General features: G+C 31.7%; 1 protein-coding gene across 14 annotated transcripts in view; it reads left to right on the top strand.

The window, feature by feature from the left end:
- Nucleotides 1-15,971, top strand: part of LOC143256077 (uncharacterized) — a 135,735-nt gene that overhangs the window by 40,006 nt on the left and 79,758 nt on the right. For all 14 annotated transcript variants that reach the window (XR_013031037.1, XR_013031036.1, XM_076512812.1 and 11 more), the window contains 3 exons: nt 4,921-5,067; nt 14,467-14,605; nt 15,784-15,920. Coding sequence is in view for 12 of the 14 variants with exons in the window: in XM_076512812.1 (XP_076368927.1) it covers nt 4,921-5,067; nt 14,467-14,605; nt 15,784-15,920 (423 nt within the window). In the remaining 2 variants the exon portion in view is untranslated. The remainder of the gene's footprint in view (nt 1-4,920; nt 5,068-14,466; nt 14,606-15,783; nt 15,921-15,971) is intronic.

Below are 15,971 nucleotides of genomic sequence, written 5' to 3'. Positions count from 1 at the left end.
TGTAAATTTCCAGATGTTGATACTTATTTCTGAGTAACTATATTTTACAGTGCAAGTTATCATAGCTAATTGATTGAAGAAACAGGGTGGTATATTAGTGATTATTTTTATCTTACTGTATATATTTTCTTGTATTTTCTGTAAACATTCTTACACATACTATTTATGGTATTTGTTTACTTGATTCCGTTATTAATGACTGCTTGAATTGCATGTAATTGAAGGTTTAAACATAGCATATTGTTAAACAATTGATATCAAGGTGTTCAGAAATGGCTTTTGTATGTTACGTAGCTAAGACATTCATACCAATTAACATGGGAAACTTGTGAATTATGGTTCTATCATTTTAGTAAGGAACTGGTCTTTAACTTTCCAAATTTTACTTAATATAATTATATTATATTTTTGGTTCTATTCTGATATTTGATTTCAAAATTTACTTTGCTGTGTAACTTTCACAAATCCTTTAAGTATTACAGTATTTTCAAATATTTAGAAATTTGCAAAAAATCTTTTCTTTTTTGATATATTTTTTCATGAAGAGACTGGTATTTTGAGTGTGTCAAGCCATGAAAAATTACATCTTATTAAAGTTAATCAAACTTTATACACCAGAACTGAAATTATTTATAAGTATTTTTACTGTGCCTAATACAAGTTTTTAGTGTCTTACATTCAAACTTTTATTAAAATACTTTTTGTTTGTTATACCAATTAGTATAAAATCTTATCTTAAAATCCATATCTTAATAGTACTTAAGTGTTAAGTTAATTCTACAAGGCAATATTTAAAAAAAAATCCTTAATTTCCCCTGGTGTGTGACATGCATGATACATTTGTTTCTTAGCATGCCATCACCCATATTTTATCCACCACCTCTCAGAAAATGGTAAAATAAAACATAAATTACTCTATGAAATTGTCATTACTCAGACAAATCACATTTAATATAATATTCAATTTTGTTTTGTTACAAAGCTGTCGATTAGAAAGTCAGATGCCCTCTTGCCATACCCACTTGTTCATCCTCTTTTTCGTAATTCATTAATAGTCCTCTCCTACATTTAGTTATATACTATCTGTAACCAATATAAACTCAAGGTTTTCATCTGTCAAATGGTGTATAATGTTATGTTCTGAACTGTTAAATGTGAATTTCATTAGGAGAACCAACATCATTCCTATATTACAGAGCTAGAAAGCTAGAAAAAATTTGAGGTAAGGGAATTTGTCTAATTTTTTTTGCATGTTATTAATCTATATTGTCTAGTGCATTATTGAATTAAATAAAAATTGTTTAGTACAATACTGTGAGTAATGTAAAAATTAAGATTAACTTTCTTCAGCAAATCAGAATTTTTCATGTTAATTCTTTATGCATAGTTATAAAAGTAACTAAAATGTAAAAATAGAGATCTTTTTAAATTACTTAAGATTAGATTAAGTAAAATAAATAATAATAGTATAATAAAAAGTTTCACACTGCATGCACATGAGCTGCTTGTACTAGTATTAGCTTGTGGGTAATGTAATTTGATAATGTAACATAAACTGCACATGCCCCAAGTGATTTACAACTTATAATGGTATGGACAGTAGTTGGACATGATTCAAAGGGCAATAAAACAAAATATAATTAAATAAATACATGTATATTGTTACAAACTTAGAGCTACTTAGGATAAAGGAATTTAGTTTCATGTTATAATTTGAAGTCTTTCTAGGAAGAAAGAAAAGGGGTAATTTAGATTTATTTCTTTTTTTTTTGGTTGTTACAAGGTCTGTCAAATTGACCAATTCCATTTTCAGATGAGTAGAATGAATAACAAAATTTTACTGAGCAAAAGGTTTGAATTGCATTTAAGAAGTCTTGGGATTCCATTGAGGAAAATTTGAGATTTTGAGATGAGGAAAAGTATTTTAAATTTTAACATGAAAATTACTTTACACAGAGACTATTGAAAACAAATATTCAATATATTCATGGACAAATCTTTATTTTAGCTTATTAAAAATATGATTTTTGTATGCTAAAGATTTAAAATAACTGAAATACTGCCAAATTTAGTGAAGATGTATACAATATTGAAATTTAGAATTATTAAATCTAAAAAGACTAATACAGAGAGGTCACATAGTTGGTCAAATTGACTGAGCCTGTGTTGAGAGTTAAAGAAGAAAAATCTTTAGAAATACTTTATTATCAAATGTTGTCACATTACTTTAACATACAAATGAAATTTGTAATCATTAGATTGCACTGAATCATCATGAGAACCCTTACTGTTAACAATATTTCTTATTATGATCCCAGTAGTATCTCATAAGATACATCTAACTTATGAGTTCTAGGTTAACTCTGTATCCACGTCAACAAGGAAAAATAACATCCATGAATTACAATAAAACTTCATGGTATTTACATTAATGGAAGTAATTATGAAAATAATTATATAGAAAAAGAGGCAAATACTTTGAGACTGCTGTCTCTATGTAGTGAAAACAAATATAAGAGTAAATCCATGTGTTGATAGTTTACACTGTAATTAATCATTATCCAATGAAGTGCTACATCAATATTATTCTTGTGTATTACTTTGCCCACTTGTGCATCTAATCATATTTTTCAGCATTAAAACCTACATGACAAGTATGTAGAAATCAAAGTATTAGCTGTTCAAGAACACTCCGTACAAAAAGTTGTGACAGGACTACATGTTTCAGTATGAACTGTTTGCTGGGCTCTTAAGAGGATTTGTGAAACTAGCACTTTTAGTAATAGAAATGACTGGTGTTGAAAACTGAAATTTTGAAAGTAATATTAAGTATTTTAGAGAACATTATTTGAGATAGGTGGAGGTAACTTACAGATTTCAAAAGTGACCGTGTTATAAAAACTATGAATAATAATAGATACTCATTAGCTTAAAACGATCTTGAGAAACATGTAGCTATGCAAAAACTTATTGAAAAGAGGTAACCAAACTGAAAAGTAGAAGTAGGTATCATACAACAAACAGTGGAATAAGCAAAGCTGGAAATGTTCTTTACAATGAAGCATGATGGAAGATCAGACAAGTTTGAGGTTGCATCACACCCAATCAAAATTGATGACACCTTTGCTAATGTATACAAGACGTTTCTTATCCATCAAACCATTATCTCTGGAACATAAATCATTAGGTATGCATTTATCTTTCAACAAGATGGTGATATTAAGTAAACAGCAAATGTTAACTATTTTAACTGTAAAGAGATAAAATAATCACAACCATGACTTTATTTGCACAAAATTGTGAAACAAAGATTTGAAGTTGTGTGGGCTTTAATATGTAAACTCTGAGAAGATGAAAAGGAAATTAAACAACTAGGCAGAATTATGTGGAGTAATTTAAGGGCATTCAAAAAGAACATTCCACAAACATGCATTTAAAACCTCTATGGTGGTATGAACAAATTCTGCAGCTCTCTGTGTAGCAATTCCATTATTATATAGTTAACTTATTCATGATTCAGATGTTTATCTTTTGTTTAATTGTTTTGTTAGCATGAAAACCTTACTAAGTATGAATAATAATTGTGTACTGCAGTACATACCACATGCATTGCAATGAGACTGGAGGTTATTTGTAAATGTTTTTAATTACTTCAATTTCACAAAAATAAAAACTTGCTGCAGTGGGGATAATTCAGATAGATCTTTCTTGTATCTTGTCATAACATATGCAAAGACTCGATGTTTAGAAAAATATAATTTGTAAATCTATGGAAAATTGCAGAGTTTATCTGCCTTTGCCAAGTTGAAGTTACAAAAATTTATAATATGGAAAATAAAGAGAAAAAGTATCAAATTTATAAGTTTTTGTGCATTATTTTTTTTAACCTGTATAAAATCTTTTTTCAGTTAAAAAAAATTAACAGTTTTTGAAGCCAAAGAATTTTATTAAAGATCTAAATAAACATCAGTGATTTAGTTCATTATGAATATTTAAGTTTTCACACGTCATATTTGAAGAATCTTGTAGCTTCCATTCATCTTGGTAATTTTTTAACAAATTTTTGGTAACTAAATAAATACACAGGCCTACAACTTTAAATTTTATAAAAATTGTTTTGGTTTTAAAAATGGATTTTGCATTGCTGAATTATGGAAGTTTTAAAAATAACTAATTTTTTCCTATCATGTAAGGAGTTTTTACAAACTGAAAATTAAAAAAATTAGATCAAATTATTATTTTATTTACCATAATAGACATTTTTATTATTATGTTTGTTAACAAAACTGCAAACAAACTGAAGATTCATTGGGTTTCTGAACATTGTGTTTGGTGCACATAAATTCTGTTAAGAATTATCTAATAATTCAAGAAAGTTCATCTTTTGTTTGTCTTAAACTTTGAGGACTTACAACCATTCCCTTGGATATGGGTAACTGTTTTAGTTTATGATGTTTTGTAATGCCTTTTGTAGGATGTGGATGAAGGTTTTGAATTGGGTTTGAATAGTTTTGAATAAAACATTTTTGATATGTTAAACAAAAACTTCATTTTTATACTCTGACGTAGGTTTGTTCAGTTTATTGTATTAACAGATCAAACAGGATAAAAAAAATTATGTGAACCATGTAATAAGAAACTTTATAATCTAATTGTTGAACAGAAAGAAATCTGACCAATCACTGTTATTTCCAGTTGATTTTTCAAAGACGTCTGTTAATGTGTTTGCAGATAGTTTAAAAAAGCCCAATTGTCTTAAGCTACATATGTTTAAAGGAGTTTTAAGAAATTACCAGCTAAAATGGTATCTAGTTTGTCATGAAGGGAGATAATAAGGCTTATAAGTACTTTAAATTTTCTCACACCAATGCTTAGTGGTTTTAAATATAATGGTACTTAAATATGAGTATATTTTTGCAGGAACTTAGAGAGAACAACAGAATTCTTATGGATACTAAAACAATGTTAGAAAACCAGTTAGAAGCAAGTAGAAAAAGAGCAGAGCAAGTTTTGGAGTTGGAAGCAGAAATTTTAAAATATCGGTCTCAGATCCATGAGCTTTGTGAAGTAAGTCAGTAATTTCAAAATCTTATAACTTGGAAGTTGAAATTTTGGGTTTTTGTATTTCATCATTTTGATTTTTTATATGGTTTGATTTCTTTATTATTAATATTATATTTAGTTAAATTAGTTTTGTGTAAATGTGTTTAACATATTTGAGAAAGGTAAGATTATAGGTTTCAGGACCTGTAGAGGAAATGAAATGTTAAATAGTGTCAGTATGTGTGTGTTATTGGTAACTTGAAGATTCTTGTATAACATCCATAAAATGTTCAATATTGTCAAAAGAAATTTTGAAATGTGACATTTATTTATTTGGATTGTAAAAAAATGCAAGGAAAATAAGCCATACAAGAACCTCAGTGAGTTTATTGTACCTACATGCTGATTATATATGAATGTCATTTTTTGTATAGTTTGTATAGCATATTTTCCATGAGTCTGTGTGCTTCAAAAGTGTTGGGATACATGAATTATTCATTACCTCCATGAATAAGATCTAGAACACCCGTGTGTGTGTGTGTGTGTGTGTGTGTAAAGAAATATTAATACTCAACAGTCAAAAGTAAAACAAAATCAAAAGAACAGTAAACTGAAACCTCTGAATAGTTTTATTCTAATAAACAAAACAACTCTCAACATAAATCAAAACAAAGATGACACACAGATCAAATGGATCCCCAGAGTACAAGTTGTAAAGTGGGATGTAAAATATACCCTAGGATTTTAAGGTGACTGTGAAAGTTGGACTTACACTGTGGTAGGGGTGCACTGTCTGTCAGCCTTAATCTCCATTTACCAGTCTCACATGAAGAAATTCATAAAAATAAATAATAATAAATAGAAATTAAGAGTGAGATGTGGGTACTCAAGCCTACACCCCACATCTATATCACCCTTCACTGCCTGCAGACAGTTGTGGGAAGGTAACTGTTCTCGAAAGTAAAGGAGAAAAAAAAAGTGCAACCAATTGTGAGTCAGCAACATAAACTAATCTCAATTATAGTAGTAAAGCACTAATTAATAGTGAAGTAGACAAATTAAACTGGTAAAAAATCCCAGCCAAGTTATCTAAAATATCTAGTATAACTCTCAACAACCACCCATTAAATCTGCTGTAGTTACCAATTTTCAGACTTTAAACAAGCTTTTATATGCAATAAGGTGTTCATCCACATAAAGGTAGTGCCAGATTATTTAAATGATCATATTAACAAATAAAAATACTTGTCATAAACTTTCAGTAAAACCTTCTTGATATTTACTCTTTTGTATTTATTTAATACATTATATTTACCATAGAATATGTTAATACTTTTATTTAGTTTCTTTATTAAATTCATGAAATATTAATTTTTGCATCAGTATTTCAACATTAATAAAATATCATAATTTATTACAAGTTTTACAAAAACAGGAGTGCTGGAAGAAAGAAAATTTAGCTCTGAAAACATAAAAGATGTATTAAATTTGTGCATTTGTAATTGTTTTTGATTTTTTCAATAATCAGGTATTTAAACAAGTATGAGTTTCAATGGAAGCTAATTGTTCTATTTGTACTGCAAATTTATTTATTTATTTTTATGAGAATAGGTTTACTGAAAATTGCATAAACCCAAACATTTTTACTTCAATTTTCAGATTATATATATATGATTTATTTGGTATAAATAATTCTGAGATAAATAGTTTTATTGACACTATCTAGTAGAATTAGAAATTTAAAATACTTCAGTTTCTAATGTAAAGGTATTATTTGCATTTAGAAATTAAAATAATTGATAATGATTCACTCTATTTTTGATAAAAGAAAAAACAATTTTTCAATATATACTATATGAGTATCTTCTACTAATAGTAATGTACCATACTCTTCTGTTGTAAGTATTAGAACTTCACAATTATTGAGATTTTTTACATTTAAACAGAAAGTCTTGCATTTAAAATAAAATCTTTACTTATAAGTTTGAAAGTATGCAAAATATTTTTGCACTGTGTATCTGGCTCTAATTCAGATCTATCATTGGAAGCAAAATGAAAAAATCAAGATACCTCCACACATACACTATTATGTATTCAATAATTTAAGAAATATGTTTTAATTATTTCCCTATTTGTATGTGGAAAATCTTACAGTAACTTTCAGAGTATTCACAACTGAACTAATTCAAAGTTAGTTCAATAATGACTTGAAAAAACTTATTTTTCTTTTCTTTTACTTTTGAAGAAGGTACTGATTCACAAGCCAGTGAAAATGGTGATACTACACATTTTATTATTTTTCCCCCATCAAAAGTAGTAACTCATTATTTGTATGAAATACATTAAAAAGTTGGAGCATATAAAGTCATTGAATTTGACTGTCAATACAGCTATTAGATTTTCACATTTTCAGAGTTAAACAAGTACTTACCAATGAAACACTTTCCTTGTTGCTTTAAAATTCATGCTATCAACAAAACACGACTAAATTTTCCAGATGTTTGTTTGTAGCTAAGTACAAAGTTACACAAAGGACAATCTGTGACATGCTCACCACAGGTATCAAAACCAGTTTCTAGCATTATGAGTCTGCAAACTTAAAGTTCTATCACATTTCAACACAGTGATCTTCTCTTGCATTCAAAGGCAAATGGGGATACACCTATCGAGGTTACACCTCATGCTACTTTGAATTCATCAGGAGGAGTTATTGTTGATAAGGATTTGAAGAACATCGCCAAATCGGAGATCCTCGCTGGTTTCTCCACTCAAGGAGTTTCTGCAGTCAGACATATCTCCACTTGCAAAGATGGAATTATGATGCCAACCAGTATCCTCATCCTGACATTTACATCACCACGCCCACCTGTCACCATCAAGGCAGGTTATTTTAATTGCAGGGCAGGATCCATGGAGGTTGACAGACCCCATTTGAATAAAGACAGTAAAGAAAAAAGATGTGGTTATAAGCAGAAGGGTTTTCCATCCAGTTTGACTACACATAAATAAAAATGGCCACCTTGATACAATGGAACTGTCGAGGTTTACATTTTAATCTGGATGACATCAAAACACTGATTACTTCCTTCCATCCTGTATATCTTTCCTTACAGGAAACATTTCTGAAACCTGCTGATATAGTTGCCACTTGGCAGTTTTCTTTGTACAGAAATGACAGGCTGTGTGATGGACGAGTGATGGATGGGTGGCACTATTGGTTGATCAGCATGTGCCCACCCTGTCTTTGCCACTCGACACACCCTTGGGGGCTGTAGCCATCTGTATTTCCTTGGGTCATACCATCACTGTTTGTTTTCTTTACCTTTCACCTGGAGAGACCTATGATCAATCAGACCTTGATGCTCTCATTGAACAGCTGCTGTCTCCTTTTTTAATCCTGGGGGAATTTAATGAACATCATACCCTCTGGGGAAGTGCTGAAATTGATAGGAGGGTTTGCTCCATAGAGCATATACTCTCTGATCACAACCTTTTTTTCAATAGCAGTTCTTCTCTTTATTATTTTCATGCACCAAGTCAGTCCTTTACTGTTGTTGATTTCTCAATTTGCTCCCCTTCACCATTCTCTTATTTTTCATGGAGGGTTGACAATAATCCACAAGGCAGTGATAAATTTCTTTTAATTTTGAGAGAGACTGGCTGTGGTCAATGCCACCTCGACACATGTGCCCCAGTGGAAGCTGGACCAAGCAAACTGACCCTCTTTTACTGCTCTCACAGAACTCTATCCTGCCATCATTGATAGGCCATCTTGCTCTCTGATGGCTAAGAAGTAGCTGAAACCCAGAGCATTGCCAGTACTCTAGGTGAAAACATTTGCCATGTGTCTATCACTTCTGCCTCTTCCTCCACCTTATTGGCCATCAAGACTCGGGCAGAGCGATCACCTCTTTCCTTTCGAGCTGATTGCCTCTATGACTGTAATTGTCCCTTTACATCGGTGAAACTCAAACTGGCCCTTCATCGGTTGGACCTGATGATATACACTATGAAATGCTGTGCCATCTATCTCCTGCTTCTCTTGCTATTCTTCTGATTGTTTTTAACTGGATCAGGCAGAATGTTTTTTCTGATGCCTGGCAACAGGCTATTGTCCTACCTTTCTCTAAGCCTGGGTAGGATCCCAAGATCTGTAAAACCTTAGAGGGGATGGTTAATGCTCGTCTTATTTTGTTCCTCAAATCAAACAACCTCCTCTCGCCCACCTTGTGTGGGTTCCGACGACAGCGGTCCACTGTGGACCATCTGATTCGACTTGAAACGTCAATCAGAGTAGCCTTTCTCAAACAACATCTTGTATCAATATTCTTTGACACTGAGAAAACTCATGATACAACATAGAGGTATGGCATTATGTGAGACCTCTATATATGTATGGGTTATGAATCCATTTGCCCATGTTTATTAAAATTTTTTAATGGACAGGAGATTCCAAGTTTGTGTGGGTTTGACACTTTCCCGTTCTTTTCCAAAGGAGCTTGGAGTCCCTCAGGGCTGTGTTTTGAGTGTCACACTTTCCAGTATGAAGATTAATGCCATCACTGAACAACTCCCTCTCACTGTTACAACAGATTCTGTCAACGACTTTCACATCTCATGTCAGCTGTCGAATGCAAGTTATGTTGAGTGGCAGCTACAGACTGCCCTCAGTTGTTTATTGAAGTGGACCACAGCAAATGGCTTTAACTTCTCTCTTCCTAAAACCGTTTGCATGCACTTTTTCTGCCAATGGGGTATTCACCCTGATCCTGAACCCCATATTATTGAAGTTGTGCTGCCTGTAGTTTCTGAGACAAAGTTCTTGGGACTTGTCTTTGACTGTAAGCTGACCTTTTTACCACACATCAAGCAGCTATGGGTCAAATGTACAAGAGTACTGAACATTCTCTGTGTCCTCTCTTCCACCACTTGGGGAGCAAATCGATGTTCTATGCTAAAGATATATCGTGCTTTTATTTGATCAAAACTAGACTATGGATCACTGGTCTATGGCTCTGCCAGGACCTCGTCATCTAATTCAATTTGAAATTAGAAAATTGCCATAATGTCAAGTAACTTGAAACCAGGCCTGGTAAGGCCATCTTCAGATGACTGACGGTGGTTTTTCTACTTACCTGTTAATTTTCATGGAGAGTTATGATAATCACAATTATGCTACAGAAAGTCCTTTACAACTTGTGTGGAGGCTCGGCAGGGCTAAGCGTGTTAAGGCGTTTGACTCGTAATTCGAGGGTCGTGGGTTCGAATTCTGGTCGCACCAAACATGCTAGCCCTTTCAGGCGTAGGGCGTTATAATGTTACAGTCAATCCCACTATTCATTGGTAAAAGAGTAGCCCAAGAGTTGGCGGTGGATGGTGATGACTAGCTGTTTTCTCTCTAGTCTTACACTGCTAAATTAGGGATGGCTAGTGCAGATAGCTCTTGAGTAGCTTTGCTCAAAAATTCAAAACAAAGAACTTGTGTCACTGTAGACTAGATGTAAACATTGGTTTTATACTATTTCTTTTTTTTTAAAAACTTTGTTTTGTGTTACCTTAATTTTCCTTTATGAATTTTACTAAATTCACTTTAATTTCATCTTTTTACTGAATATGTTTGGTGCAGATAGCTTAGCTGTTTTGTGCCATAAAACACCCAATCAATTAACCAATCAACCATTCTCTTCCATTTGGATGTGCTCCTCCCTTTTTCTACCTGTAAATGTGACACCCTAATTTCACACTGGACAAAAGTATACCTGGTACAAGTGTGGTGCACTCTTTTACACATTACTGTGACAGATTACTCTTTTAGGGTATTATTAAGACACTTTCAAGAAATGCTTCTTTGATTTTCACTCACACTGGTCCCTCCAACTATTTAATGTGGGATTCTAGCTTTTTGTGTGAAAGAAACATTAATTTATAGTATCAGAAGTTATAATTTTATTATACAGAAAATATATCACTGATAGGTATTTACCTCCTCTTCCACTTCTCATTTTTCCTCCCCACTGTAAACTAGTGTTACCATTTTATCAGGTCATCCCATAAGTAGTGTCTGAAAATTTAATACAGAAAGTGCATCATCATTTCTGTCTTAGTAGAAGCCTTTAATGACTAAAATATGTAGTGGGATGTGTATAAAAATGTTCATACAAATAAAAGAAACCCGACTCCACTTTTTCAGATCATTAATCAAACAAGTCCCTATGAAGGTGGACGTATATGAGGATCACATTTGGCATATAATGCTTTGAGTTTAACAAAAGGCAATAGTGCAACAGAAACTACACAAAACATTCAAGGTGTTTACAGTGCAGAGTATCTTAATGAAAGAAAATGTTGAAGGTGGTTTTAGAAGTTCAGATCATGTGACTACAACTTAAATGATGCTCTACATTCAGGCCGTTATGTTGAGTTTAATGATGACTTGCTGCTGGCTGCACTTGATGAAGATTGTGCTGTAACAGTTGAACTAGCACAGAAGCTGAATGGATTTACCATCATCTACAACAGCTTAGGAAGGTGTCAAAACTTGGAAAATGGGTCTCCCATGATTTGACAGAAGCCAACCTTAGAGGAAGAGTGGGCATTTGCACTTTTCTGCACTATCGTGAATGTAACTCACCTATTTTGGACAGGTTAGTGACTGGAGATGAAAAATGGATATTTTATAAAAATGTTAAGCGTGGCAGACAATGGCTTATTGCATTTAAACTGACTAGACCACAGCCCAAAATGGACCTCCACTTTAGAAAAGTCTTGTTAGGCATTTGGTGGGATATTGTTGGTGTGATCTGCTTTGAGTTGCTGCCACTCAGTGTAATGATTACATGACTTCTATTGTCAACAGTTAGAACACTTGAATGTTGCACTGAAAGAAAAAGAGGCCTGCTTTGATCAATCATAAAAGTGTTACACCAGGATAATGCACGGCCCCATACAGCAAGGATCACATCTGCAAAGACTGAAGAGCTAGACTGAGAAAAACTTCCACATTTTTCAGACCTTTCCCCACCTGATTATCAAATATTCTGAAGTTCGCAGAACTGTCTTGATGGACAAGAGCTTGGAACACATGAAAATGTCAAAACTATCTTCTCTTTATTGTTTTCCTCCAAATCCCAATAATTTTATAGAAGTGGCATTTAGAAGCTTGTGAATCATTGGCAGGAAATAATTAGTAACAATGGAACATACATTACTGATTAAATAATGTTAAAAGCATTTGAAATCCTTTCTTTTTTTCTGAACCTAAAAGATAACCTGATATCTGCCAAAACTTAGTGCTAGTTTGGAAGAACAGAATAGAGAGAGTTACGTGTCAGGAGAGTGTGTAGCATTTTTATTGGTAGAAGGTTGTTGCATGATGATTTACATAAGACAAACTTGAACAAGTTGATCATAAGGTATGTGAGAGCTCAAGGATTGTTGCATGTGAAAAAAACAAATACATATAGAGAGCAGCAATGAATGAATATAGTTATGTAAGGGGGAATAATTACATATTGGAAATATATTTTCAGTATAGCAAAATTATAAATTGTTAAACAAGTTACTAAAATGTAAAAATAAGAAAAATAATGATCAGTATTCATCAAGAGAGAATCTTGAGTGTTACATCATTCAATATGGTAACAAATTATGCATTTGCCAAGTTATTTAAACTTTTGTGGCAGTATTATTATGAAATAAAATTACGTATAAGCAGGTGTAGACCATTACAAGATTTAAGCTATATAGGATAAACAGTTCTAGAAAGAAAGAAAGAAAAAGGTATTTAGATTTATATTATGTTTTTTATGAGTTAAATCAACCAATTCCATAGAGTCAGGGTAAAGAAAATAACAGATAAAATAAATTTTAATGAAAAAAAAATTGTTTAAGAGGTTTTATATGTGGTGTAAATAAAATTTGAAAATTTTCAGGTGAAGAAAAGTTTTTTAAAATAATTTTTATGAACTTAGAGAGCAATCAAGACTCTACTCCATATATTCTGGGTCAAGTCTTTAGTAAAAATCTGATTTTCATGTGTAATCAGACTTTAAATATTTAATGAAACTTTTCCAAATTTTGTGAAAATGTTAAACCATATTAAAAGTTATAATATGGAAATTAATATGGTTACATTGTTACAAGATTGATCACATTGACCAACTCTGTGTGAAAGGAATTACTTGATTAGTAAATATAACTCCTTGTGGACTGAAACAATATCTCATTCAAGAAATTAGACAGGAATAGTTATTGTAAATTTCAGTTCCATCAGTCTTATTTTGTAATTGTGAGAAACAAGTTTAGTCCTAGTTTAAAAAAACAACAACAGATATTTTCACTTAATCCTTTAGTTACACCCATTGTTGTATGGTAATCACATAATACAGTTCATATTTTATGCTAGGGTACACAAAATTAGTACATAAAGCTTTAACTGCCCATGTGATGAATCTTAGCTGCTGATTCATATTCAACATGACATATGTTGCTTTTCAAAGCATCGGTAATACTTGCAGTTGAAAGTTGTCTATTTTTTATGAGAAAATGAATCCAACATTGCATCGAACTGATGAAATTTTGTACAATGGATGGCAACTACCTGTTGTGGAGACACAAGTGTAGAGGATTACATTTTGAAAGTTTTCCGCCTTTTGACTTCAAGGCGGAAAACTTTCAAAAAGTTGTCCTCTGCACTTGTGTCTTCACAACATGCAGTTGCTGTCCATTCTTCAAAGTTTCATCATAAATACTCTGCCAAAACAATCTACCAAAGAATAGCTTCAAACTGCTCCATTGTTTTCACACTTGAGACAACTGAACTTGTGCTAGCTGTTAATGATTCTGGCTCTGAACCTGAATTATCTGACAGTGATTTTGAGCACAAAATGACTGAAAAAATTAAATGCCTAAAATTTTAACTCTTAAATAATTAACTTGTTGTTGTACTATTCACTACCTGTGAAATAACATATTGCATTATATTGACTAATTTTGTGTTTTGCTTGTAACATTCATTGTAAAGCACTGATCAAAATAATTAGATGATGTCACTTCTTTTCTGTTAAAAAGCAGTAATACTGATAGTATTTCTCTTAAGTTTTTTTGTATGACTCTTATTAGCACTTGTGACCAGCAATCATGGGTGCATTAGTAATTGTAGGGACAAAATATACTTGGATTGTATTTTAAGAAGTTACTGAAATTATTAATTTTTTGTTTAAATATTTGTTAAATATAAGTACTGTTTAGAAATGTTGAATAACATAGTAAAATATTGTATCGAAGAAGTTGTGTTAGAAAATATGAAACATAAATTTGCATTCTGACAGTTTGACTCTTAGAATACTGAAGGAATAATATTCAAAAGTGTTGCTGCATAACTAGTAATTATAATTTTTTTTAAAATTGTCTTTTTGTGTAAAGGACCAGGAATCAGATAGAGAAAAAATCCAACAGCTGGAGGAAGAAAATACCATGTTGTATTTAGACAAGAAGTTGGCACTTGATGAAGTGAGTCATATGCATTCTGTTTTGAAGAGCCAAAATATGGAACAGTCACCAGGTGATATGTATAATTAGGCTTCATTATAGTAGTTAAATGTTATATTTGTGTGCAAAGTTTGAAATGTTTGACTTGTAATACATTTTATTTGTATCACAATTGTTACATGATTTCATTATTGAAGAGTGGATAAGTAACTCACTTCAATGCATGAATAAAAATTTACAGTAGGGTTCTTTGAAGGGCAATCAGTAGAAACATTATTTATCATTATTTTTATTTCTGTTATAAATTTAAAGCTTGTAAGTGATGCACTTTATAGGTTTTTTTAATTCACAGATTTGATGCTATTTCTTGGCAACATCTGTCTGTTTTATGATTTTCAGTTCATTCCCTACATATGCTTAGGAACTAGTTCTTGTACAAGTTTAACTTTGGTGAATTACTTGTTTTATTATGCAAGGTCTCAAATAAAATATCCCTTAAATGTGTGAACTGTAATTTTATCAGTTGTTTCATAATGCTGTTAAAATAGTTTTTTGTGCAAAGAGTTAATCAGTATTACTGTTTCCATTATGAATAAACAGTTGAATGTTTATGGTGTTCTGTATATTAAGTATCCAAGCTATGATAGTGTGATCTGTTAGAAACTTAGCTCAAAAAAAAAAGAAAAGTTTTATAATATAAAAATCCCAAGCTGTCTAGATGCAATCCATTAGTTCACTAATTGATGAATAGTTGGACATATAGCACCAAAACTGACAAGTTATGATTTATTATAGGACAAAGTAATTAATTACTTATGGTGTGTATAAAACCAAATGTGCCAAGGTGTGACATGTTTGTCAACTAGCTGATAAACAGTTGATTACTCGTGGTGTCTAACATCAAAATTGGCAAGGTGTGATGAGTTAGTCAAACAGTTAACAAACAGTTTATTGTTTCTGACACCAAAACCATTAAATTTACAATTTATAAGTCAAGTAGTTGACAAACAGTGGATTATTTTATTGTGTTTAACATCAAAATTTGTAAGTATATCATCTATTAGTCAGTTAGTTGATAAATAATTGATTATGTATGGTATATAATTAGTTGACTCTCTATCTGTATTTGTGACACTTAGTTATGAATATGGGAGAGGGAACAGTCTTCATGTATTTGTGCCATTGTATCATAATTTTTTGAAATAGAGTATACGAATAGTTGAACTTTTATGTATTAACCTTCATTAACAGTGTTTGAAGATAGTCTTCAAGAACAACTAAATAGCAATGCAGAGTCCAGGGTTCTTCAGCTGGAACTAGAAAACCAGCAACTTCATAATCTACTGGATGATGTTCAGTCTTCCTCTCAGTCTTCCATATACCAAGAGGTTACTAATTTGTGTTTCTCAACTCTGTGTTTATGGTACTCAAGCCTATGT

The sequence above is a fragment of the Tachypleus tridentatus genome, chromosome 1 (assembly GCF_004210375.1).
Source record: "Tachypleus tridentatus isolate NWPU-2018 chromosome 1, ASM421037v1, whole genome shotgun sequence".
NCBI lineage: Eukaryota > Metazoa > Arthropoda > Merostomata > Xiphosura > Limulidae > Tachypleus > Tachypleus tridentatus.
Note: the sequence above shows the minus strand (reverse complement) of the source record. Positions and strands in the feature narration are given on the sequence as shown.